The sequence below is a fragment of the Tamandua tetradactyla genome, chromosome 23 (genome assembly GCF_023851605.1).
Source record: "Tamandua tetradactyla isolate mTamTet1 chromosome 23, mTamTet1.pri, whole genome shotgun sequence".
Taxonomy (NCBI): Eukaryota; Metazoa; Chordata; class Mammalia; order Pilosa; family Myrmecophagidae; genus Tamandua; species Tamandua tetradactyla.
Genome location: NC_135349.1, coordinates 54,946,216 through 54,970,706, shown reverse-complemented (window position 1 = coordinate 54,970,706; position 24,491 = coordinate 54,946,216). Strand labels below are relative to the sequence as shown.

At 56.0% G+C, this 24,491-nt stretch overlaps 2 protein-coding genes and 1 long non-coding RNA gene across 13 annotated transcripts in view; 2 read left to right on the top strand and 1 right to left on the bottom strand.

Moving 5' to 3' along the window:
• The window catches only part of CCNF (cyclin F), a 25,000-nt gene extending 5,715 nt beyond the window's left edge, over positions 1-19,285 (top strand). The window contains exons 5-16 of one of the 5 annotated variants that reach the window (XM_077142106.1): positions 190-243; positions 1,115-1,219; positions 1,547-1,624; positions 6,277-6,428; positions 8,805-8,969; positions 10,783-10,906; positions 11,130-11,310; positions 11,698-11,785; positions 15,225-15,324; positions 15,407-15,546; positions 16,769-16,938; positions 17,744-19,285. In XM_077142106.1, the coding sequence (XP_076998221.1) occupies positions 190-243; positions 1,115-1,219; positions 1,547-1,624; positions 6,277-6,428; positions 8,805-8,969; positions 10,783-10,906; positions 11,130-11,310; positions 11,698-11,785; positions 15,225-15,324; positions 15,407-15,546; positions 16,769-16,938; positions 17,744-18,216 (1,830 nt within the window). In that variant the 3' untranslated portion in view covers positions 18,217-19,285. Of the gene's footprint in view, positions 1-189; positions 244-1,114; positions 1,220-1,546; positions 1,625-6,276; positions 6,429-8,804; positions 8,970-10,782; positions 10,907-11,129; positions 11,311-11,697; positions 11,786-14,045; positions 15,193-15,224; positions 15,325-15,406; positions 15,547-16,768; positions 16,939-17,743 lie in introns of those variants that run through there. The other 4 variants (XM_077142108.1, XM_077142107.1, XM_077142110.1 and 1 more) reach the window with 4 other exon arrangements.
• Positions 1-20,522, bottom strand: part of LOC143667660 (uncharacterized) — a 25,139-nt gene extending 4,617 nt beyond the window's left edge. Inside the window, exons 1-5 of one of the 2 annotated variants that reach the window (XR_013168135.1) lie at positions 20,245-20,522; positions 4,944-5,080; positions 4,782-4,867; positions 3,309-3,502; positions 2,565-2,709 (exon numbers count right to left, since the gene is read on the bottom strand). This is a non-coding gene — a long non-coding RNA (uncharacterized LOC143667660). The remainder of the gene's footprint in view (positions 1-2,564; positions 2,710-3,308; positions 3,503-4,781; positions 4,868-4,943; positions 5,081-20,244) is intronic. The other variant, XR_013168136.1, reaches the window with a different exon arrangement.
• On the top strand, positions 20,365-24,491 carry TEDC2 (tubulin epsilon and delta complex 2). 6 transcript variants are annotated; one of them, XM_077142116.1, is made up of 10 exons: positions 20,377-20,565; positions 20,647-20,745; positions 20,950-21,020; positions 21,110-21,515; positions 21,947-22,000; positions 22,627-22,732; positions 22,907-23,018; positions 23,114-23,215; positions 23,336-23,526; positions 23,728-24,488. In XM_077142116.1, exons 1-10 carry the CDS (start codon positions 20,540-20,542, stop codon positions 23,872-23,874), a joined length of 1,314 nt encoding a protein of 437 aa, XP_076998231.1. In that variant the 5' UTR covers positions 20,377-20,539; the 3' UTR covers positions 23,875-24,488. The 6 variants fall into 6 exon arrangements, with proteins under 6 accessions (XP_076998228.1, XP_076998226.1, XP_076998227.1 ...); XM_077142112.1 differs by having other exon boundaries at positions 20,374-20,565; positions 23,114-23,526; positions 23,728-24,491; XM_077142115.1 differs by lacking the exon at positions 23,728-24,488 and having other exon boundaries at positions 20,375-20,565; positions 23,339-23,716.

Here is a 24,491-nt window from a genome sequence, read left to right as displayed (position 1 = left end):
GAGCCACCATAACGTGCAGGCATCAAGCTCCTTAGGCCTTTGGGGCTAAAGACTGAAATTGGGGAGTGGCCCTTTGCCACAGTGGGTCAGGTCATGGAGGGTGTGGCCAGGGGGTGCAGGCTGGGTAGGGCAGCTTCCCCAGAATTCTCTGCAAGTAATCACTTTCCTCCTCTTCCTTTATTTTTAAAGACTCACAGAGCTTCCATACTGCACTGCCTGGGAAGAGTGCTGAGTCTTTTTGAGGTGAGTTGTCACACATGGGCCATGGGTGACTTGGCAGGCCCCTGGCTCAGGGGAGCTGTGGAGTACCATAGGTGCGCTGCAGGTAAGCGTCGCTCACGTTTCTGTATCCATGTACACCGGGGACCAGAAAGCAAGCAAGAAGCAATCTCTAAGCAGCAGAAACTGACTGTGGCCAAGGCCATGCCCAGCACCACCCACGAGGGACAGCCTGGAGCCAGACAGAGCTCTGTGTGCAGACTGGGCCATGGGTTCAGTCCCAGCTCGCCCCTGTTCCCAGGGAGGCTGTAAGTGGCCTACCTCACCTGTCACCCAGATGCTTGTGAGGATCGGGAGGCCAGTCTAGGAAAGTTTGCAGCATGTGGTAATTCTGGTTCTCCTGGGGTACTTGGCAGCCCTCCTGCTGATGGGCCTCACACTGACCCAGGCTTTCGAGGCAGTCTCAAGTGTGCTTTGGGATTCGTGGATACCCCCCAGAGTCAATTTCAGGAGGAGGGGCTACTAATGAGGGAGGAAGGCTGAGCTGCGCAGGGAGGTGGGGGTGCCCTGAGAAAGCTGGGGTCCCTGTCATGGGGTGGGCTGGAGCCTGCTGGGAGCCTGCGGGCCAGGCCAGGCCAGGCTAGGCTTCCGACCATGCCTGGGGTCCACGGGACCCCTGAGAGCCCAGCCCAGAGTGTTCTCCCCTCACTAGCTGCTACACTCTGTCCTGAGGAAGGGCGTTTCCACTTCAATTTAGTTCATTTGTTTTATTAAAGGCTAGAACAGTGCCGGTGACTACTTAAAAGGACCAAGAGAGACAAGAGTGTTTTGTAGAACAATTTAGGAGATAGTAGAGAACTACAAAAGAATAAGCTGTGCTTCCACTTATTCCTAGGATGAAGAAAAAAAGAAGCAGGCCCTTGACCTGTTGGAAGAGTCCGCGAATCAAGGATGTTTAAGCAGCTCTTACCTCCTCTGGGAGAGCAGTAGAAGGGTGGACGTAAGTGAACACGAGGCCGCAGGGAGGGGAAATGAGTTTGGCTAAAGGCACAGCTTCCAGATGAGTCCTTGGATGAGGTTCCATCTGCCAAAGGGAGAACCTTCTTCCCACTCCTGGCCTCTCAGCCCCTGGAGCCACTGGCCTGGGCTGCTCCCAGCTCTGTCCAGAACGACTTCCGTCATTTGTGGGGAAAGGCCTGGGAAACAGGCACCGCAGGCCAGCCCAGGGTGGTGGGTGAAAATGTCACAGCTCCCAGGGGCCACAGCCAGGCTGCTGTGAGGACATGACTGTATAAAACACAATTACAAAGACTTCCTCCCATTGCAGACGTCAGACCCCGGGCGATGCCTCCACAGCTTCCGGAAGCTCAGGGAGTACGCCACCAAGGGCTGCTGGGAAGCGCAGGTGAGGCTGGGAGCAGCCGAGTGGCGGGAGGAGGGCCAAGCAGCCCCTTTCACCAGGCCGCGGACTGCCTCTGTGACCCTTTTTTCCCTTTTATTTTTTTAAATGAAATTTTACTTCCTAATAGGTAACTGCTTTGAATGTTTAACTCAAAACAATGGTAAAAGACTTGCTTCTGTGCTCATCCCCATAACTCCCCTTACAGGAACTATTTTTGTGAGTTTCTGATTTATCTGTCCAGTGCTTCTTTACAAAAATACAAGTAAATGAAAATTAATATTCTCATCCCCACCCTTGAAATACAAATGGTAACAGACTGTCATGCCATTCAGTATGTTGCTTTTTTTTTCTGAGTCTCGTAACATACCCTAGACCCATTCTACCGCCGTCCATAGAGTGAGCCCTCGTTCTCGGCTATGTGGAAACCCACCACGTAGACATGGCGGATCTGTTGAACCAGTGCCCTGCTTCTGACGCCTTCTGCCAAGAGGGACTTTGATGACACCTGGGCAGGTGTCTCGGTAGGGTGGATCCCTAGAGCCAGAGAACTGGTGGGAGGGTACCTGCAGCTGTACTTTAGGGAGATATCACCAGAGTCCCACCACAGAGGACTTCCTGTCCCTGTTTCATCTGTTTCTTTTCTCTTTGGCAAAGACTTACTAGTTTCTGAAACATCAGAAAAGCAATGAATATAAATGGGAAGGTGAAAGGGATTACAAGAAAGATAAAGGGAGGGAAGGATGGACAGAAAGAAGGAAGGAGAGAAGAGATGGGGAGGGGAAGGAGAGAAAGGAAAAGAGAGAAAGAAAAAGAAGTAGGTGATGTGCCGGCCCCCACCCCTCCCCCACGCAGATAACCCTGGAGCAGGTGCGGCTCCTTCAGTCCTTCTAGGCACAGGGCGCTTTGACAACCAAGGTTTGAGAGAAGGTTTACATATACATACCCAATACTTGAAAACGCTTAGCAGGTCTCTTCAGCTGTGATTGGTTCTCTGTCTTTCAACCTTAGAGTACAATAATTGTTGCTTCCTATTCCCAGAAAGGGGCCCAGTGGCCTAGGGGGTGCTCCTACCAGAACACCAGGATGGTCTGTGGGAAGGTACAGAGAAAGGGGGCTCGGCACTGTCAGATGCAGAACATGCGGGCAGCGGAGGGTTCTGTCCTAGCAGATTGTCGCCAGCACATGGCAACTCCAGGTACAAGACTGTCGGGAGGCAAGCCTGGGCCCTCTCATTGCCTTCTACTTGTGCCACGAAGTCCCTCTCAAGCGGTGTCTCTCCGTGAGTCGTCCACCCTCTCCTGCAGTGACCCTGACCCTGCTCTATGGCCTCCTCGGGCGTCTAACCCAGGCAGCTGGCAAAGAAGTACTAGGCGCAGGCTTTTAAAAAATGATGACTCATAGGACGTGTGCTCTGCCACCTGCTTCTTTACCCAGTGCATTTTCAGAGCTCACTAATTGTATCTTTTCCTCTTGTGACTTTGCTGTCCCAGTTACCTGCTCTTTGTGTTTTCTTTTTTTTTTTTGTCATAACTCATCAACCCTCCCTGCCTTGAGCACCCCACTAGCTGTGTCTGACATCCCACTCCCATCCTCTTTTTTTTTTTTTAATTAATTAATTTTATTTTTCACTCCCATCTTCTTTGGGAATCTTCTCTCACTTTCTGTTGCCTGTTGAGTGAAGACCAACCTTTTCCCCGAGACTTGAAGACCTCCAGTTGCACCAGCCCTGGCTTGTCCTTCCAGCACTCTCTTCCAGCCTCTTGGGTGTGCTGAGCCCTGCTGCCTTCTGCATTTTATCTGCCTGTTAGATGGGGTGTCTTTCGGGGTACAAGCTAGTTTCCTTGTGGCCCCTTGAGTGAGCAGTTCTTGGTCCTCGCAGAGCTAGGTTAAAGGCGGGGGTGATAAGGTTTGGCCCCTCCCTCCAGCCCTGATGAGTCCATCTCAGGAGCTTCTTCCCAGCCCCTGCCACTCACCCAGGTCTGCCTCGCACAGCCTCCTCCCTCTCACCCTGTGCTTCAGAGCTCCTCTCCTACACAGCCCTTCCCAGGGACCCCCAAATAGCCTGCTCCTGAGGAGGAGTTCAGCGTCTGCCATCCCATACCAGGCCCTTCCACTAGGTGTTCCCACATTGCCCACCCCCGTCAGCCCCCAGCCCTGCTCTCCTGGCAGGGCCCCTGGGCTTCTCGAACTTTGCTGTCCTCTCCTTTGCATGCTGGTTTAACCGGAGTCCACACCCTGTGGGACCTGCCTCTGTCCTCCTGAGCCCATCCTCTGCACGGCAGCCAGCCTCAAGGGCCAGGAGGGACCCTACTGCGAGCCCTCACCTTGGACGGTGGCTCTCACCTGAGCCCTTGCCTGCACACAGTGTCTCCAGCTCAGAGTACCCTTCTTCCTATCTCCCTCCACTACCTCCTCATCCTAGTGGACCCCAAGGCTCTGTTAATCTCTCAAGAGGGAAAAGGCCTGGAGTAGGTGTGCTTTCCCACACAGGCAGGGCCCAGGCAAGCCATCAAGCAGCTGTGGCCCCTTAGACAAGTAATTTGTCACTCCCTTCCTCTGTGAGGTCTTACTGACAGATATGGTCAGGAGGTAAAGCATTTAGCACAGGACCTCATGTGGAGAGGACTCTGGGGAAGGGGTTGTCGTTTCTGCTGCCTCCGTGCCTCGCTGGCCCTCGCACCTGGGCATCCTCTGGGCTGGGCAGCGAGGCTGCTGAGTGGTGGGCTCACTATACTTATGGGTTAAAGGTGGAGAAAACCAGCTTTAAATGAATTGTGCTAAGGAAAAGTAAACTGGATTTCTTCTAAAGAGAAAGTAGAGCCCTGGAGTAAGGTTTGGATCAGGGAAAGGTCACTTGAGATGGAGAGTGAAGTAAGACTGGCCCAGGGCTGAGTCGAGTGGGGAAGAGAGCAGTGGAGAGCCTTGGGCTCTTGGAGGGTGGGGAAGAAAGCAGCGGCACCTCTCGTTCTTCTGCGCCCGCTTCTATGCTGTCAACTCGGCTGCTGCTTCCGAGACAGCCTGGTCTCCTGTTTTCTAAATGCTTACAAGATGCATCCCGCTGGCTGAAGTTACCCTGCAGGTAAAACTTATCTCTGGACCAAAACTCAAGGGTTCTGGAGAGCAGGGGGCCAGGTGGAATGTTTTGTGCTCCTGTTCGTACCTCACGCTGCTGGGCCCGCTCGCTGCATGCATCAGATGTGAGAGCCGCGAAATTCAGGATTGTAGTTGTTCCCTAGATAGGTTCCCCTTGGGGTGGTAAAGAAATTGTCGTTTTGGGACAAATCAAGGAAAATCCTCCCTTGCCAAGTGGGTTGGAACTTACTACTTCTTGCCCCATTGAGACGGGGGGAGAGTCATCTGTGTTCAAGGTCAGGAAAGGAACCAGAAGGTAGCTGCCGGCCCGGCCAGCCGAGGTACGGAGCTCTGCGACGTTTGTATCTAAAAAGCTTGTCAGCAGACCTGCAAGGAAGAGAACAGTCTGCTTCTGTTTGAGGCTCAAGCTAATAAGTGAGAATAGTCAGATCCTGAGAGAAGTTCAAAGAACCCCATTAGACTCTCAAAACAGGTCATAAAACAGATGAGAAGCCAGGAACAGTGTTGCCCTTATGTTTCCAAATAGGTCACATTTCAGTGGGAGATTTGGAGCTGATCATGTTAACAGAGAATATATATAAATTCTCTGCATGTGTTTGTGGTGGGTAGCCAGTGACTTCTGAAAATACATACTTGTAATGAGACCAGTTTGTGCTGGCAAAGATGTGACTGAGTAGGTGCTCCTGTTAGTGCAAGATACCTAATCACAGAAGGAAACGTTATCACTAAATGGGCAAAGAAAAGCTAAGATGTATGTATGCTGTGGTCATGACTATATACTGTGTTGACATAGAAGAATCTGCAGGGAGAGGTATGAAAGTGGTTGAGAGTAACCATCTGAGCACTCAAGAGAGTGGAAAGGCCTGTGCTGAGTGCAAGACACGGTCCAGTTACTCATCACACGATCTGCCAAAGCAGGCCATGCTCCTCAGAGTTTCATGAAGGGGAATCTGAGGCACAGTGCAGTCCCGTAATTTGCCTGGGGTCACATGCAGCTGGCAAGACCAGATCTCACAGCCAGAGGTCTGGGTCCCCTGCCAGTGCTCATTGCCACATTGCCGTGTGGCTTGCCACAGAGGTCCAACTCTCATGTGCTGTAGCTGAACAGAAACTCAATTTTAAAAAAAAGGAGGGGCTGTGGCAGGGCGGGAAGTTCATTGCACTGTATAATTTTTGTCTTGGTAAATTTTTTATCATGTAATATATTGTTCAAAAAAGAACAGTAATTAGGAGTAAAGGGATTTACTGCTTAATGATACAGTGTTTCCATTTGGGAGGATGAAAAAGTTCTGGAAACAGAAAGAAGCAGTGTTACACAACATTGTGAATGTACTTGATGCCATTGTACAGTTGTGAAATTTAAGTTGTGAAAATTTTACACAATAAAGGTTTTTTTAGGATAACAGAAACAGTGGTAACTACGGTCTTAACCACACTGGTTCTAGGTTAGAAGGTCTAAGCTGAAGAGTGAGCGAGCGCGTGTGTAACTGCCTGTCGCCCTGCGCATGCTGCATCAGCCTCAGAATGCCCGTGCTCAGCCTGCTCTGCCTTTCCTCCCGCAGCTGTCTTTAGCCAAAGCCTGTGCAAATGGAAGCCAGCTGGGATTGGAGACAAAAGCATCCAACGAAGCAGTCTGTCAGCTCTTCCAGGCCTCGCAGGCCGTCAGTAAGCAGCGGATCTTCTCTGTTCAGAAGGGGCTCAATGACACAATGAGGTGAGGGCCGTGGTGGGACAAAGACCCCTGCTGTTCTTCCCTCAGTGCACCAGGCCCCTCCCATTGTGTGTGAGCATGTACATGCACATGTTTCCTAGAGCAAGTAGTCCCAGCTCATCCAGGCCCCTCCCACTGTGTGTGAGCGTGCACAAGCACATGTTTCCTAGAGCAAGTAGTCCCAGCTCATCCAGGACTTTGAGGAAGGAAAAACTCCACATCAGTTTCCACTATCTTGGGTTAGCTTTTGTAAGACACAGGACGCATAAAACCACTTCAAATATCTTTCTCAAGCAATGGGATTCCTCTTCTGAAGCAGAAGAAGTACTTCTTCTTTCTGACCCGTCATTCTGATCATAGGTGTGGTGGGTAGTTCAGTGGCTGACTGAGCCAGCTGGACTGAGGGGCTGTGCCCAAGCAGCCTGGACGCCCCAGAGTGACAGGCATCTTCCTGCGTGTCCGTATGTCCCCAGGGTTTGGAGGTGACACACTTTTATGCTAAATCACAGAACGTACTAGAGAGGGAAATGTAAAAATGAGTTTTGAAGCTTAAATATGTGACTTCAAATACACTTTGGATTTACAAAGCACTGGCTCTAGTCATAACTCCAGAAGACAACACGAGGCACATAGTAAGGACCAGGTAGATGCTTCCTTAGCAAAGGGAGAGGGGAGTCCACGCACACCAGCACGTGCACACACACACACACGCACGCACACGTGCACACACACACACACACACACACACACACACACGTCCTGGCACTTAGGCCTTTACCAGCCTTCCTCTATTCCTTTCCCTCTTTCCATTGGAAGCCATGTGCCGGCAGCACCTTCTGCCTCTCAGGCTGCTTTGTTTTGTTTTGACTATTACTATTCATTTTATGTTTGTTTAACATAGATTTTTACCATTTTAAAGGGTACCGTTCCATTTGTCTGCTGTTATAAGTCATTAAGCTTATTAACTTTCTTCTTAGGGGAGCTTTCCCTCCGTTCCCTGTAGTAGCTGGTTCAGACACCAAACACTTGACCGTCCCACTTTCTTCCTTGAGGGAGGAAATAGTCTTTTCTCTCCACTGCCCCTCTCCCGTCCCACCGTCCTGCACACCTGTGCCCCCTGCCCTCCACCTCTGAGAGACACTTCTGCCCCTGCCACCAGCAGAATCTCCATCAACATATCTCCTCTCCCTTCCTTTCTGGTCCTTCTCCCCTCCTTGGCCTCCTTTCCTCTGCCCCTCGCCGTTAGCAGCTGGCACCTCCTCAGGGTTTGCCTCTCAGCCTGGTATTTCAGGGCCTGTACCCTGGGCCCGCCCGGGATGCAATTGGGCTAGGGGAGCCTAGGGGAGGTGCAGCGGCCCCTACACTCCTGCCTCATGGCTCTGTTGCAGAACTGCCAGGAATGACCCTAGACAGGAGAGGAGTCCAGGGAGGCGAGCCCCTGCCACCTGAGAGCCACCCAGCTTGCCTGCAGCCTGGCCTTTGTCCCTACCCCACAGCCTGCGAGCACAAAGGTGGGGCCCCAGAACGCCCATATCCGTGAGCCCCAGGAACACAGAGATGGAGGGAGGCAGGAAGCAGAGATGTGTGAGCCCACCCTCCTGGAATGAAGGCTGGGGATACAGGGCCGGCTGCCAGGGGCTGGAACCCCAGGACCCCAGCCCCCTCAGGCACAGGCATCTCCGGCCATCAGACAGATTCCTGGGTATTCTAGTTTGCTAGCTACCAAAATGTGATATACCAGAAATGGAATGGCTTTTAAAGGGGGGAATTTGTGAAGTTGCAAGTTTACAGTTCTAAGGCCATGAAAAATGTCCACATTAAAACAAGGCTATAGAAATATATAATCTAAGGCATCCAGGGAAAGATACCTTGATTCCAGAAGGCTGCTGAAGTTCAGGGTCTCTCTCAATTGGAAAGGCACATGGCTAACATGGCAATGTCTGCTAGCTTTCTTTCCAGGCTTCTTGTTTCATGAAGCTCCCCCGGGGGTGTTTTCCTTCTTCACCTCCAAAGGTCTCTGGCTGTGTGGGCTCTCGTGGTTCTTGTAGCTCTCTCCAAAATGTTTTCTCTTTTAAAGGATTCCAGTAAACAAATCAAGGCCCACTTGGAATGAGTGAGTCACATCTCCGTGAAGATAATTTTATCTGGTTTCCTAACCTACGGTACTGAATAGGGTTTAAAAGAACCGGCTGTCTTCAAGGGATGCATCAGGATTACACCATGGTTTTTCTAGGGCACATAATCCTTTCAAACCAGCACACTGGGAAACCCACGGTGCCACAAACCACTGTCTCGTTCACTTGGAGTAGCCGGGCTGCTCGGGCCGGGCACCCTGGGGGAACGGTCTTCCTATTCTGAGGCATGGTGCTCTTCCTGCAGGTACATCCTCATCGACTGGCTGGTGGAAGTGGCTACCATGAAGGACTTCTCGAGCCTCTGCCTGCACCTGACCGTGGAGTGTGTGGACCGGTACCTGCGGCAGAGGCTGGTGCCGCGGTTCCAGCTGCAGCTGCTGGGAATTGCCTGCATGGTCATCTGCACGCGGTAAGGCCCCCACCCTCGGGCTCCCCCCACCCTCACAGCATCCTGGACCTTCCTGGGTTTGCGGCGCCCATGCCTTGCACCCATAACACCAGCTGACTTACGTGAAATGAGTCCTGAGCTCCTTACCTGGTCGCTGAGCAGTTTCAGCGTATCCAGCCTGAGCTGCCCCCAGCAGGGCCGACCTTCTGGACCTGCCCTGGCTGTGGGTAGGAGGGAGCCGTGCAGAGAACCACCTCCCACACAGAGGCTCAGTCCACCTCGCAGGGGTTCCAGCAACCCTGGAATCAAGAGTCTCCCAGCCCCCTCCCCAGGCCCCTTAGGGACGGCCTGTGGGTTGGGGCTGCTCCTCCAGCACCCTGTGCCATGAGCAGCTCTGCCTTCTGAGCAGGAAGAGCTCATGCTTTACCTGAACATGGCTTCCTTGAACCTGGACCTTCCCACACCGGTCCGGCCTTTGGAATGCAATGCAGAAGCCGGTCCTCCACCTACATTTTGCATTTTCCCGTTTTTCTAAGCTAGACAACCCTAGCCTGACCCACCTTTCCCACAGGAAATGGTTTCCAGACCAAAGTCCTTGTTTGTAAGGTTTGACAGTTACAGAATACTAGTTGCCTGATTCCAGGGCCCCACTAACTGGGGCGCTAATTAAAGGAGCTGATTCCTCCTTTTGTGCCCCTGCTCTGAAAGAGCCCAGGCCCGTGTTGTGAGAGGACATTGCTGCTTCACAAGCCCCCGGGAGCCCGGCTTCTTCTGTCAGACTTTGTCTGGTGATGCCCTTGTCCTTGTGACCTGAGGCAGAGGCTGCTGGGCGCCATGTGCTCCTTCCCATTGGGCTGCATCCTGGGGCCACATGCAGTCACTGAGAACCGGAAGTGCAGTCTCTGCAGGGCAGCCATGCCAGCGCAGAGCAGAGGCCCCTGACCCCAGGCACAGGCCGTGGGCGCTGCTGAACTGCTTCTGGTGAGGCTTCTGCAGCCAAGTCCAGCATTCAGGTCGAGGTGGGCCATGCACCTCCCTGGCAACGACACAGCTATGTGTGTTGTTGCAATTGAGGCCCAGTTCCTAAGCTGCAAACTGGCTGGTGGTGAGATCATAAAAAATCTCAGCCATTAAACTGACTTTAATGGCTTCAAGTCAGTTTAAGAAGGCTGGAGCTGCCCCCACCTGTGCTCAAGAGCCGCCTGCCTCTGCTTCCTGGGACTGCCAGCCCCGGGCTCCCACTGACTCCCTCGCAGCTCATGGTCTGGGCTTTAGAGTGAAGTTCAGGCAGCACATTGTCCCCAGAGGGCCTCCCCTCCTCACTCAAATGCTGACGCACATGCAGGCCCCATCCACCCTGGCTGGGGAAGGTGCCTGCCGTGGGCTGCTGGCCTGACATCCCCAGGCCAGTGTTGGGGTGACTTGGGAATGGAAGATCGCCTGCCGAGGGGCTTTGGGGTTCCTGCTGTGGGACCCTAGGCCCACTGCCTTCCCACTGATGGTGCTGGGCCCAGCAGCACCCGGGCTTGCTCCACAGAACCTGTCACAGGACATTGCTCAAGGTGGTGGACAGGGTCGTGTTGTCCCTGGGGACTGCCGGGGACACAGGTGTCTAATGAGCAGCCCTGCATCCTCTGCTCTGGGTTTCCTTCCTTTGAGCACCTTGCTGCGGCTTCCATTTTTCTTCCCCTTGCCTGCCTGGAGCAGTAGGCACGGCCACTGAAGCCTAAAGGGACGACTCCTCCCTTGCCTCGGCGCCTCCCCGGGCCCAGGACTCCTGCCCCCCACCGCTCCGCAAGCTGGGCCTGCACTGAGGCCCTTGCTGCTGCTGCAGGTTCATCAGCAAGGAGATCCTGACGATCCGTGAGGCCGTGTGGCTCACCGACAACACCTACAAGTACGAGGACCTGGTGAGGATGATGGGAGAGGTGGTCTCCGCCCTCGAGGGAAGGATTCGGGTAAGGACTGCTTTCTGTTCTCCAGATGCAAGTTGGAGGGAGGGAGGAGCCACAGGTGTCCCGCCACCTGGCTTGAGCCTCTGGCTCTGGGTCGGCTCCCTATACCAGTCATCGGCTGCGTCTCCTCCGTTCTGGCCCCGGCCAGGCCCACAGCAGCACTTCTGGGAGCCAAGCTCACTGCAGAGTGGCCTGAGACCCTGTGTCCCCCACCCCTTGTGTGCAGATCCCCACTGTGGTCGACTTCAAAGAGGTCCTGGTCACGCTGGTCCCCGTGGCACAAAGGACCCGGCACCTGTGCAGCTTCCTCTGTGAGCTCTCGCTACTGCACACCAGCCTCGCCACCTACTCCCCGGCCCGCCTGGCCGCCGCTGCCCTCTTCCTGGCCCAGCTGATGCACGGGCAGAGTAAGATGCCTCTCCAGGTGCCGAGCCTGGGGCCTGCTCGCCTGGGGCCTGCTCGCCTGGGGCCTGCTTGCCTGGGGCCTGCGCGGGGGCTCTCGGTGTAGGAAGAGAACACTCCCCTCCCAGGGGGCGGAGGGAGGGGGGAGGAGAGCCGCCTGTCCCTCTCTCCTGAAGGAGACAGCCCAGGAGCCAAAAGCAGTTCTCTCTGGTAGCCAAACTTAGAGACAGTTCTAGTTTAAGAAGCATTTTCCAAATTTTTGGCAGTGAGCACACATTCATTCTCTGTGGGGGCTTTTCAAAACAGTTGGAAAGGGTTCGCAGTCCTTCGCATGGGAAATATCTTAGCAGAAGTGCCAGCACTCCCGACAGTTGGCCTGCCTTCCTCCACAGCGCAGCCCTGGAGCCCTCGGCTCTGGGATCTCACTGGATTCTCCCACGAAGACCTCACCCCCTGCGTCCTGAGCCTTCATAAGAAGTGGTGAGTCTGTAGACGGAAACAAGCCCCCTGCTATTCGAATGGGCAGGTCCTCAAGCCTGCATCCACGCCATCTGCTTTTTCACAGTAAGCCCATCAGCCAGGGCACAGCATTCACCAAAGCCAGCTACATACAAGGACAGGTTTCCTGAGGGTAACATTAAAAACTCACAAGAAAGAAAAAAACAAAAAAAAACTCACAAGGCTCAGGTGTCCTACTCCAGATGTTTTAACGTTCGGTCCGTGTGTCAGAACCCCTTAGTGCATACCTAACTCCACAGGTGGCAAACACAAGTGAAAAAATGAGCCCTTCTCCCTGACCAGTGGTCTTTACAGTGCATGACAGGTCATCTAACTCAGGGGTTGGTGAGTTGCAGCCTGCAGGCCCAGTCCAGCCCTCTGCCAGGTTTTGTAAGTAAAGTCTGATTGCCAGACAGCCATGCTTTTCCATTCCCATGTTTGTAGCTGCTTTTGCACTAAACCCAGCAGGTCTGAGTAGTTGCACCAGAGACCATGGGGCTTGCAAAGCTGAAAACCTTTATTATCCTGCCCTTCAGAGAAAGAGTTCGCCAAGCCCTAACCTAGCTGACTGAGATGGATAGAATCTCCATCTCACTGAAAAAAAAGCAGCTAGTAGGAGAGGGGTCCCCCACCCCCAAACCCCATCTGCGCTTGCCTGTTCTATCTCTCACCCTCCACCTGTGGTCCGGGACCCCCACCCCCGAGTCCCAGGCCTGCCCTCATCCCAGGCTGGGCCACCTTCACCCACTCTGTCCAGGCTGCTTCCCTTCAGCACACGCTCACTCCTTCCACATGTTCCTGGAGCCCCTGTCATGGGCCAGCACTGGGGACAGCCAGCAGGAGCAGCAGAGGCCCTAAGGCACCAATCTGTATGTGCTGGCCAGGGACACAGGCTCATGACTTTGCATTGTATTTTGCTGCCTGTGGAATTTGGTTTGAGTTGGGAGGAACTGGGGCAAACAAAAATGTTGAGATACAAACAGTGAAAAATGCAAAATTGTGCCCAGGGAAATTGTTCTAGTTTGCTAGCTGCCAGAATGCCATATACCAGAAAAAACAGTGTTTAAAAAGAGGAATTTAATAAGTTGCAAGTTAACAGTTTTTATGCCGTGGAAATATCCCAATTAAAACAAGTCTATAGAAATGTCCAATCTAAGGCACCCAGGGAAAGATACCTTGATTCAAGAAGGCTGATGAAAAAAAAGTTCAGGGTTTCTCTCTCAAGTGGAAAGACACATGGCGAACACGGTCAGGGTTTCTCTCTCAGGTGGAAGGGCACATGGTGAACACAGCGTTATTTGCTAACTTCCTCTCCAGCTCCCCAGGAGACATTTTCCTTCTTCATCTCCAAAATTCGCTGGCCAGTGGACTCTGTGGTTCTGTGGCATTCTGTCATCTTTCTCTGGTCTCTGTGAATCTTCCTTTTATAGGATTCCAGTAAAGTAATCAAGACCCACCTAGAATGGGTGGAGACATGTCTCCACCTAATCTAGTTTACCACTCACTCTTGAGTGAGTCACATCTCCATGGAGATAATCTAATGAAAGTTTCCAACATACAGTACCAAATAGGGGTTAGAAGAAATGGCTGCCTTTACACAATGGGATTAGGATTAAAACATGGCTTTTCTAGGGCACATATATTCTTTCAAATATATGTACAGAAATAAAGCAGGCAAAGGGGCTGGGCTTGGTCTCCCTTCGCATGGCATCTGGACCAGAACCTCAAGGAAGCACAGCCAAGTGCTTGAGGGCCCTGTTCCAGGTGGGTGGGGAGCAGGCCAGGGGGCTGGGGCCAGGGCCAGCTGTCCGTGGGAGCGGAGGCTGCATGCATAGGCTGAGTTTGCCTGAGGCCTCGCCCTACCGCAGCTCTTTCCCTTTCCTCCTTCGTTCTTGGCAGATTTGCTCCCCCACTTCCTCAGCTTCCCCTACTCTGGTCCCTTCTCTTCACCCCCATGTGCCCTTTTGCTGAAGTCAGAGATACCTGCCTTCTTCAGGGGGACTCCACTCCCATCTCCCTTCCCCCAACCTCTGCTACTTTTCAAAGCCTCACTGGGATACAGAACCACCTCCAGCGCCCAGACCCCTTCTAAATCTGACCCCAGCCTGGGGCCTGTCTCCAGTCTCCGTGCTCACCCACCTGCTGCAGCCCAACCCCCTTTTGCCTCCTCTCCTCCCAAGGTGGGTTTGTGATCTCAGCCCCAACCCACAGAGTCCAGCTGGCACTTTCCCTGTTCCTCCAGCCCTGCACATTCGCAGCACCTAGATCCTTGGCACTTTTCTCAGACAGCTGATGGCATCTGCTCTGGAGTTACTCCCACAGCCACTTGTGCATTACCTTGGTGGCTGTTCTCTGGGGACCCTCCCCACTGCGCTGCCTCTGAGCCTGTAGCAGCTTACCCTGACCTGGACGGCATCGTCAGAACACCCCAGGGCAGCCCCACGGCCCTCCACCCAGCCCTGCTCTGGCCTGTTCCCTGCTCCTTCCCATCTCCAGCCACATGGCGCTGCCTGGCCCAGGGTCAGGGCATACTTGGACCCCCTCCTGCTGCGCCAGAGCCTGTGGCTTGGGGTGGAGAAGGGATGAGGGCCGTGCCTTGCCCGTTGGCCTCCACAGCTGCTTGTGCAGGAGTGCAGGTCATCAAATGCTACTAGCTGGCGAAATTTGTTGGGTTTTTGTTTCCTGGGTTTTCCCAAAGGAGCTGTGTCTTTAACCACAAATTGAACATGTATTTACAAACTGAACTTTTTAAAAATTGTACAAGTCTGATTTTTAGCATATTTACAAATATGTGCTGCCATCGCCACAGTCAACTTTAGAACATTTTCATCACCTTGAAAAGAAACACCAAACCCTTTAGCTGTAACATTTACACCCAAACCACTCCATAGGTCCTAGGCAACCACTTTCTGTCTCTCTAGATGTCTCTGTTCTGAACGTTTCACATAAACAGAATCATAACAATTCCTGGCCTTTGGAGCGGGACGTCACTCACCGAGCACAGCATCCCTGAGGGTGGTGTGTGTTGTGGCCTGCACTGCGACCCCGTTCCTCCACCTGGCTGAGGGGGGTCCCACAGCACACACAGCCCCCACTTGTTTCCCCACTCATCCGCTGGCAAACACTGCGCGGCAGCTTCTGTGAGGACGTGTGTCCGTTCTCCTGGGTCGGCACCTGGGAGCGGAACTGCTGGGTCATCTGGTGACTGCTTCACTGTCTTTTGAGAATCACCAGTGTTCTCCGCAGCAGCTACACCACTTCACATTCACGTCACGGGGCTGTTTTTGAAAGTGTTAGATGAAAGTGTTTCCATTCCAGTGAGTTAAGGCTAAAAACACAAGCCTCTTGGGGCTGGGGGTGCCCCAGAACTCTGCACATACGCCCCCTGTCTGCCCAGCCCTTCCTCACTTTCTCTTCCCAGCTTCCACGATGACACCCCCAAGGACTACAGGCAAGTGTCTCTGACCGCTGTGAAGCAGCGATTTGAGGACAAGCGCTATGAGGAGATAAGCCAGAAAGAGGTGCCTGCCCTCCTCCCCTCTGTGCCCGGCCATCTGAGCAGGGTGCCCAGTGTGGGGACGGGGCCCACTCTTGCTGACCCAGACTTCTTCCCAGGTGATGAGCTACAGCCAGTTGTGTGCAGTACTTGGAGTGAGACCAGAGAACCCAGAGCCCACTTCTCTCCTCCACGCAGGGGAGATTCACACCTTCCTCAGCTCTCCCTCTGGCAGGAGGGCCAAGCGGTGAGTGTGGCCTGAGCCACAGCACGGCAGGAGCTCGGTCCTGTGGGCCGTGTCCGAGTCCCCTCCTGGAACCTCTGCACTAGCCCCAGGCTCCAGAGGAAGCTGCTAGGCTTAGGGGGGAAAGCAGCCTGCTCAGGTGCATACAGCAAAGCTGGGCTGGGACCTAGGCAGGCTGGCTTCACACCCATTCTCACTCCTAGGGGATTTCTGCTCCTTCCACATGCATGTACCACAGGGAAGGGGTGACGTCCAACTCAGGCTCTCAGTCCTGTCCCCACCCTTCTTGTGCTATCCCAGGCCGCTTGGTAGTGCTGGCCTCATACCTGTGCTCCTCATCCTCATCCTTTCCTTCACTGCCCATGTGGACCCCTGTTGCCCCAGTTGCTCCCATTTCAGTGCCTTGAAATGTACTATATGTTTTCCTGAACTTCCCCTCCCCAGTTTCCCCACCTGGAGAACTCCTATTGGTCCTTTAAAGCCCCAGTGAGCTGGACCCTCTTCCTCTGTGACTGCTGAGCATCACGAGCAACTGTGAGCTCTCTGGGGCAGACCCTGGATGCCTGGGTCATCCCTGAACCCAGCACAGAGCTGGGGAGAGCTACCCCATTAAGTTCTAAGAACAAGTGAGGGTAGGAAGGTCAGGCTTCTGGACAATACACCCTTGAACTCAAGGGGAGCCCCAAGGAAGCAGTGGATACAGAAATGCTGCTGCCTCTTCTCCTGACAAGAGTCAGACACTGCTGTACAGGGGAGACCTGCTGCCTTTACACCATCCTCTCTACAAATACTGCCCCCCCCACCTCCCCATCAAGGGTGGGAGTCACCCACAGAAAAGCCTAAGGGCTCTGTCTCACAGGCAGGCATTCATGCGTCTGTTCACCAAAGTGCTGTCCTCTCCCTCATGCCTGCTCCCAGGGGTTCCCCACAGGCCCCCACTTGGGAGACATGGGGGTGGGTTCACCTACTCTAGGCCTGAGGGCAGGTGGGGCCTCCCTGGCGGGACCTGACCCTGAGAACAGGCAGCTGAAGGGCTTCCCCAGGGACACCAGCCTCTACTCAGCAAGTCGCACATCTGGGATTGGCAAGGAGGAGGCAAGGCTCACAGGAGTGCAGTGACGTCCCACAGGGGCTCTCACCACTTGCAGCTTTCTTGGCCTACGAGCCCAGGGCACTGTGGCACAGAGGCTGGGCCAGGCCTACTGACGCAGCGCCCTCCCCACAGGAAGCGGGAGAGCAGCCTCCAGGAGGACCGCGGCAGCTTCGTCACCACCCCCACAGCCGAGCTGTCTAACCAGGAGGAGACACTGCTGGGGAGCTTCCTGGACTGGAGCCTGGACCACTGCTCAGGCTACGAGGGAGACCAGGAGAGCGAAGGCGAGAAGGAGGGTGAAGGTGAGTGCAGGGAAGCCTTCCATTCCCACAGGAGGAGGTAAGGCTCCAGCCCCTGGCTGGGGAAGCGTGGGGGGTCGGGGGCCATGCAGCTGTCTGGACGCAGGAACTGGAGGCCTGGGGAAGTCTGGCAGTCCGTGCCGAGCCCACAGTAAAAGGAGAAGGCTGCGCCCACGGGGTGGCCCAGTCTCTGCCTGCAGGAGACCCAGCCCAGAGGCAGGAGGGCCTGGGTGTTTCCACCTCACCTGTACTGTGTGGGTACGGGCAGCATGTGGTGGGCACCCTGACCAGGGCAAGGAGGAAAAGGAGATGGCATCTGGGGTTCACTGTGATGGACCTTTTTAGAATGACTTGTAAGTGTTGAGTCATGCAAGCTGTGCCCATACTGAGGGTGTGGCCCCCCTGCCCACTGGTTCTGTGTCCTCCACTCCTCCAGGGCAGGCTGTGTCCCCATAAACTCCAGGTGGCCCTCTGCACAGGGACACTCCCTCCCCAGATGCCCACTTGTGTGGGTTTCACTTTGTTTCCTAATTGTTTGCTTTTGTGTCTGCTTAGGGGCTCAGATAAGTCAGAAGACCAGCTTGTTACTTTCCACTGTCCTCAGAGGCACAGTGGGCACCACACCAAGCTCGTCTCCTACCCCAAAGGGAGCAGGGGATCTGGTAGTGAGGTTGGGGCTGGGGTCCCGGACACTGGAAGTTTTAAGCCAAGGTCCTGGCCAAGAGCTTGGGCCACCTGACATCCTGACTGGGCAGGGCTCCACCTGGTGCTCCTGCCAGGGTGTGACCTCTCCCACCATCTCCTGCAGTGACAGCCCCCAGTGGCGTCCTCGATGTCACCGTGGTCTACCTGAACCCTGAGCAGCACTGCTGCCAGGAGTCCAGCGATGAGGAAGCCTGCCTGGAGGAGGCACCAGGCGCCCAGACATCTCTGACCCAGTGTGCGCCAGGCAAGGACACCATGACCTCAGGCTACTCTTCCCTCAGCAGCGCAAGTCCCACGGACTCCTTGGGCAGCAGCTCAGGGGACCCTCTCCAATCTACCTCAGCACCGTCCCCGGGACGCGACTTGAATCCACAGCCTTGCCACCATGATGCCAGGAAATCATGTTCACAGTGCCACCCCCCGAGCCCTCAGGAGAGCACTGCACCCCGGCGGCGGGTGAAGCGGAAGAGCATAACTGAGTATAGTTCAGAGGAGGACGTGAACTTGGGTTTCCTGCACCCCTGTGTGTCCGAGAGGGAGCACTGCAGCTTCACCAGGGAGGGTGGGGGACCTTGAGGTAGGCACCAGGTGAGAGGTCAGTGTGCCACCCAGTCCCTTGCCTTGGGTCCTATGCAAACACCAGAATGTCTCAATCAGATTGCAAAACTCAGATCCTGCTCTGTGGGAAATCGAACCCAAACCCAATCAAGCCACGCTGCACGAGGCCAACTCCTGTCCCTCCGAAGTCCACTTTCCCCTGGGAAACTGAAGCCTGTGTCCTGGTCTTCCCCATCTGCATCTGGGGCTCTCCCTCCATGGGAGTGAAGGGCCACTGACGGCTCTGAGTGCACCACTGTCCGTCTCTGTGCCCAGCTGGGCCTGCGGGGTCATCCACTCCCCTCCTCATTTGGAGGGTATGCCCTGGCCAGGAAGCCCTCCCTGGCACGTCAGCATGGCTGCAGCCAGTGGAACCCCAACGCTCTGACCACAGGCTCCCAGCACTCTTGGCTGATTTTTAAGGATCTGGTCTCTCCCAGAATTGTTGGCCTGCACCCCATGGGTGGGTGGTCCACGTGGTCGTTGCTCTCTCTGTTTCTGGACCATTCTTTCCTGTCTTTACTTCCATTCTTCCAAGATGGAAACAAAGGAAGAACCAAAAACAGAAGGATTAAATAAAAAGCTAGAAATTCCCTGCATTATTTAGGTTCAATCTAGAATTCCAAAGCTGGCTCAGTCTCCTCAATGCCAGCCTTCATTCCCTAGATTAGCTGCAACATCTAAGGAGACCAAGATGAAGAAGAGCAAAACATGCAAAGGATTTGTCCCTGAGTGGTGGGCAACTGCAAGTCTGCTCTTGAATCCCATGGGAAGAAGGCAGACAATCTGCTCTTTGGCGCTAGGCAAAGAAGAAAAGCCATGTGGCCTGGACCCGCGGGCCATCCCCTTCAAAGGCAAAGAAGCTGCCAGGGTAGACCCCAGGCCACCTGCTACCCTGCCTGGGCTGGGGTTGACCATCACCATTTGCGTACTATGATGTGCTTTTGTTTCCTCTTGAAGTGTAGGAACCACTTGGCCAGGCGTATCCCTGATACGGGGCTTCAGAGGCCTTAGCTTGATAGTTGCTTTCCCCTTTGCTTCTGTGTTTGCTGATACCCCTGTGGCTGCTGTCCTAGCTACTGTAAGAAAGCCCTGACCCTGGGGTGGTGCATGGCTGGAGTGGGGACCTCGGAGTGGGATGGCAGGCCCAAGCTGCTGGCTGTGTGCCTTCTGTAAGCCCTAGCTCCCTCCTCTGCAAGATGGGGAAGTCATTCCTACCTCACAGGGACGTGATGGTTTTCAATGTGAAGAATGGCAAACAAGTGACTTGCAAGCCTTACTTGTGCCATTCTCTTGTCCCTGGCTGCCTTTATCAAAATTTCAATACTGGGTAGACCCAGCCTTCTGCCCCTTTGGGAGGAAACAGTCCCGGGGGCGCTGGTGCCACCTGACTGGCGGGTCCTCTCCCTGTGACTCCCACTTGCTGACTGTCTTTCCCTCCCCTCCAACCTCACAGTCTAACATCTGCCAGCCAGGAATGCAGCAGGGACACCCGACCCCTGGGGCTTGTTCCCCTGGGGCTACTGATATTTCTCGGCCCTTTTACGTTGTTTCAATTCTTTGTTTACCAATCGTTCCAACCCCTTTGGGCCTGCTGCCCGCATCACTCCTTCCAGGTGGAGCCTGGCCCCACAGTGCTTCCCCCAAATGTCCCCTGAATCACTGAAGACCTCGACCCCCCCATCTCACAGACCCTGCCCAGGACTTAGCAGCGTCTGACCTCATGGCCCATTCTCCTGGGTCAGCCTCCCTTTAGTCCACAACCTGTATTGTGTTTTCATTCTTTGTCCGTTTTCTGCTCACAGCCTCCCTTCCACTGTCTATCAGAGGTGCATGTCCACACACGCCCAGCCATCTGGGCCATCTGCCCAGTCTCCTTGGGCCACTAGGCACCCCGTCCTCCCTTTCTTCCGAGTTTGTACGTTGGGAACGGGACCACCTGATAACCTCCGCGTGCATGTGGCCAGCTCAACTGCAAGGGTCGCTCCGCTCCCCCAGCCCGCTCACCTGGGCTCCGCAACAGGCCTCGCCTGGGAGGGACGTCCTGCCGATCACTAGGTGCTGACCGGGGCCCCGCAAGAGAAGCGCGGGAACGGCGCCGCTTATCACCCAGTTCCCCAAGCCCGAGCACTCTGCCCTGCCCCACATCCCTCCGGCCCCGGCTCGGCCCCGAGTGCAAGCCGGGGACAGGGGCGTGACGGGGGCGATAGCTGGCTTCTGGATTGGATAGCTCCCCCGGAAGGGGCGGGTTGCTCGCCCGGAAGGGGCGGGGAGTTCCGGTGGCGGCAAATCCGCCGCCTTCATGCTGCCGGGCGGGTGCTCCCGCCGGTGAGAGCCAAGCGCCGGGCGCCAGTGGGCTGGGTGGGCGCGGGGTCGGGCCGGGTGTTGAACCGCCACTGTCCCTCCCAGGCTGGTGGCCGAGCTGCAGGGCGCCCTGGACGCTTGCGCCGAGAGGCAGCGGCAGCTGGAGCGGAGCCTGCGCGTCTGCCGGCGGCTGCTGCGGGCCTGGTACGCGGACCCCTGGGACTGCCGAGCTGGGCCGCCCTCAGGGCCGCCGGCGAGGCTCGGGGCCCCAGCCACACACCTCTCGCTCACCCAGCGGGCTCCGAGACGGGGGCGGAGCGGGGATGCCCCGAGGCCGAGTGGCCTGTGGGGGTTATTTGGTCCTCGGCCCTGCCTCCTGGCCGCGTCACGGCTGCAGTGCCTTCGCAGGGAACCAGCTGCCACCCCGGCTGCGGAGCCATCCCCAGGGCCAGAAACGAAAGAAGAGGACCTGTCTCCAGGTAAACCCTGGCCGCCCACCTCGAGGAGCTGCCCAGCGGCCTGCCCCTACCCTGGGGGCAGTGATGAACCTGATTCTTGGTTTTCACAGCATGCACACCCAGCCCTCAAGACCTCAAGGAGTTGGAGCTACTCACCCAGGCACTGGAGAAAGCTGTACAGATCCGAAAAAGCATCTCAAAGGCTGGAGAAGGGAACAAGGCCCCTGTTCCGAAATCTGGGTCCAATGTTACTCCAGCCACCACAGCTCCTCCCCCACTCAGGGCTCCTAGTCGGGCTGGCAAGCATGCATCAGAGACGAGATCACCCAGGGGCATCTGCCAAACCAAGGTGCCTACCAAGGGCCACCCTAAGCACAGGCCATTGTCATCTGGGGATAGGATCTCTTTGGAAAGGGGTGTCCGAGCCACCAGGCCTGGACCTGGCCTCAGGGACCAACAGATGGCCCCACCAGCTGCTCAGCAGACCCCAGAAGCGTTCACACTCAAAGAGAAAGGGTAGGTTTTCCAAAGCCGCTCTGAAGGGCTCTGTCTCCATATGCTCAGGCTCTGGCCAACAGCAAGAGTCTAGGATTTGGGGGGATAGATATGGCAGGGCACAGAGCTGGGTTTGGACAAGGGGAGGCTGGGGCCCACCCCTGGATGCCTGTGCCCCTGGCACTGGCAGAATAGATCAGCTGCTGTAGCAGTGTGGGGTTGGCATGCTGGGGCCTGTCCTGCTCTCTGCTGTGGCTGTCCAGTGCTCTGTCTCCTTGTCTGCTCCACCCAGGTGCTCCAGAGGGGCTCACCTAACTCCCATGGCCACTCTAGGAGCCATGTCTGGGGCCTGGTGTGAGCACAGGGTTGGGGGAGGGTGCGCCTCATCCCTGATGGGGCTGTGAGCAGGAGCGTCCCCAGAGTGAGGCTTTGAACGCTGGCTTCCTGGACAGAACTCTGCTGCAACTGCCCGTGGTCTTCCGGAAGGCGGCTTCCCAGAACTGCCGGTGAGGCTGGGTCTTGTAACTGGTGGGGCAGAGGGGAGGTCGGGGAGGAGCAGAGAATGGAGCGGCTGGGACTCCCCGCTGGCTCCTGGGGCACACTGGTCAGACTCTTCCAGAAGACCCTTCTTTGCCCAGCAGACCCCTGCCATGTTAAGAGCGTGAGTGGTTGGGACCGCCTTTGTGATCAGCAGCTTACAAGTTGTGTAACCTTGAGCAACGCACTTTGGTGTCTCTTCTGGTTTGTCTTCCCCACAGAGATAGCAATTCTGCCGCCAGCTGTGCAGAGGCACTGCAAGGCTTAAAGGAGGCAGCCCTGTTCAAGTACCTACATGGTGCCAGCTGGGGTCAGCACCAGACCCATTGCTAGTTGTATGCGTACCAGTCAATCTTGCCACCCTTCTCAAGGGACATCTGGCCCTTCTTTCCTTATTTCTTGAATTCTCTGCTCCATCCCCTGTCCTGATTGTTGTCCTCTTGGCCTCCGGGGTACATCTGGCATTTCACAGAGCCAGACGCCCCAGGCTGGGGCCCCCACCCTGGTCCTGGCCTCCTCCCACTATCCAGCCCCATTGCCTGGAATAACCGACCTCCCTCTCCTGATTCCTGGGCTGCCTGTGCCTGCCACGTAGGCTGTGGGCCCAGATCAACTCCACACAGACCAGTGACTCTGCTGATACCACTGCCACCGCCACTGCCAAAGCCAAAGCCCAGTTTCTCCAGAAAATGCAGGCAACTGTATCCTTCCTGAGCCCCTAGGGGCTTCTAGGCCCTAACCTCTTAGGTTTTAGGAACAGCCCAAGAAAGGTCAGTGAGGGGAGGCAAGGCCACCCAGCAGAGTCCTGCCAGGGCCATCACCCTTTTTGGGGGTAGGGGACCTGGCCACTAGAAACGTTCCCTGACAGCTTCCAGTCTGGCCTGCACAGCCCAGAGCTCAGTGCTGCCCAGGTGGAGGCGGAGCTGGGGCGCCTACAGGAGGCCTGCTCGCTGCTGAGGCTGCGCATGCAGGAAGAGGTGGCGGCAGGTCAGGAGCCCTGATGGGAACAGGGGAGTGCAAGGGGGCTGGGTGGGTTTCGGGACCTGCCTGGACCCCAGCTCCATACCCCCACTCCAACACAGCACCCACTGACTGGAAGCAGGAATTGCGCTGTCTGCTCATGCTGGAGGGTCTGCAGGCCCTCGTGGGGCAGTGTCTCCACAGGCTACAGGAGCTGCGGGCAGGTGAGGTCACAGCCGGTGTTGGGGCTTTAGCCAGCCTTCCATGCACCCTAAGGAAGGGTGAGCCTCAGGGAGCTGGCCTTCAGCATGTGCTGCCCCACGAGGCCACATCTGTCCTCACAGCAGTGGTGGAACAACAGCTGGGGCAGTGGCCTGTGCGGACACCCCCTGGGGCCCCATCCCCCTGTGGAGGAGAAGCAGACCCTCCCTGGGGCCCCCGGCTGCTCCTTTACTCCAGCACCCAGGAGCTGCAGACCCTGGCGGCCCTCCGGCTGCGGGTGGGCATGCTGGCCCAGCAGATCCACCTGGAAAAGGTACTTTGTGGGCAGGGGAAGCAGGAGGGGCCAAGGGGCAGGCTCAGGAATGGCGCCTCTGAGGGTTCTCCCTGGGGAAAGAGGAGATCACCCCTTGTGACCCAGAAGGTCCGGTCCAGGGTCAGTCCAGAAGTATCCCCCACGTGCGCTGCCCACTGACTGTCCACACTGAGACCTTGGTCCTGCCCCCTGCCTCCCCAGGTCCTGATGGCTGAGCTCCTGCCCCTGGTGAGCACCCAGGGTCGGCGCAGCCCTCCCGGGCTGCCTCTGTGTCGGGCTGTGCACAGCCTGCTCTGCGATGCGGGCGAGCGCTTCCCCACCATCCTGCGGGACGAGCCCACGGGCTGAGCCTTCCCACCTGGCCTGGAGCCTGGGCAGGCCCTCCTCCCCAGTAGCGCACAAGCTGGGATTGGGGTACTGTCCAGGGTGTTCCCTGGCATGGGAGCGGGGACAGCGGCTGGAAATGGCCAGGGCCCCCCCCCCCGCTCTTCCTTACCCTGCTCAGGGTGCGCTTGCTGCCGCTCAGCCACCGTCTCCCTCTCCTGGGCCTTAAAAGCCCTTTATGCAACAACATTGTAACTATTTCATAAAGCACATCTACTCACATAAAGGCACAGTGGGACTTGGGTGCCTTTCTCCCCTGCTTTCCTGAGTTCTGGTCTTTCAGGTTCTCGCACACCCGCGGGTGCTCAGAAGGAAGCAGCAGGCTGCTCGGGCAGGGTCACTGTGGAGTCACGGGTGCACATTTGCCCTGGCACAATTTCAAGTCTCCCCTGCCCAAGTGTCCTGGGTATCTCGGAAGACCAAAACCCTGTAACCATGTATGGGAAAGTGGCCTGGTCACTGTCTGCCCACCCCGCCACCCATGTCCCTCTGTCTCCTGCCCTCCACACCCAGCCCCCCTCCTGGCACCACCGTAGTGGCGGGTGTGGGGTCCCCGCCCTCTCTCAGGCCACACTGAGCCT

Coding starts and splice junctions, on each gene's coding strand:
- TEDC2 (XM_077142111.1), top strand. CDS start 20,540: ATGCTGCCGGGCGGGTGCTCCCGCCG. Junction 20,746..20,949: donor CGGCGGCTGCTGCGGGCCTG/GTACGCGGACCC, acceptor GTGCCTTCGCAG/GGAACCAGCTGCCACCCCGG. Junction 22,001..22,626: donor GCGGCTTCCCAGAACTGCCG/GTGAGGCTGGGT, acceptor CCTGCCACGTAG/GCTGTGGGCCCAGATCAACT.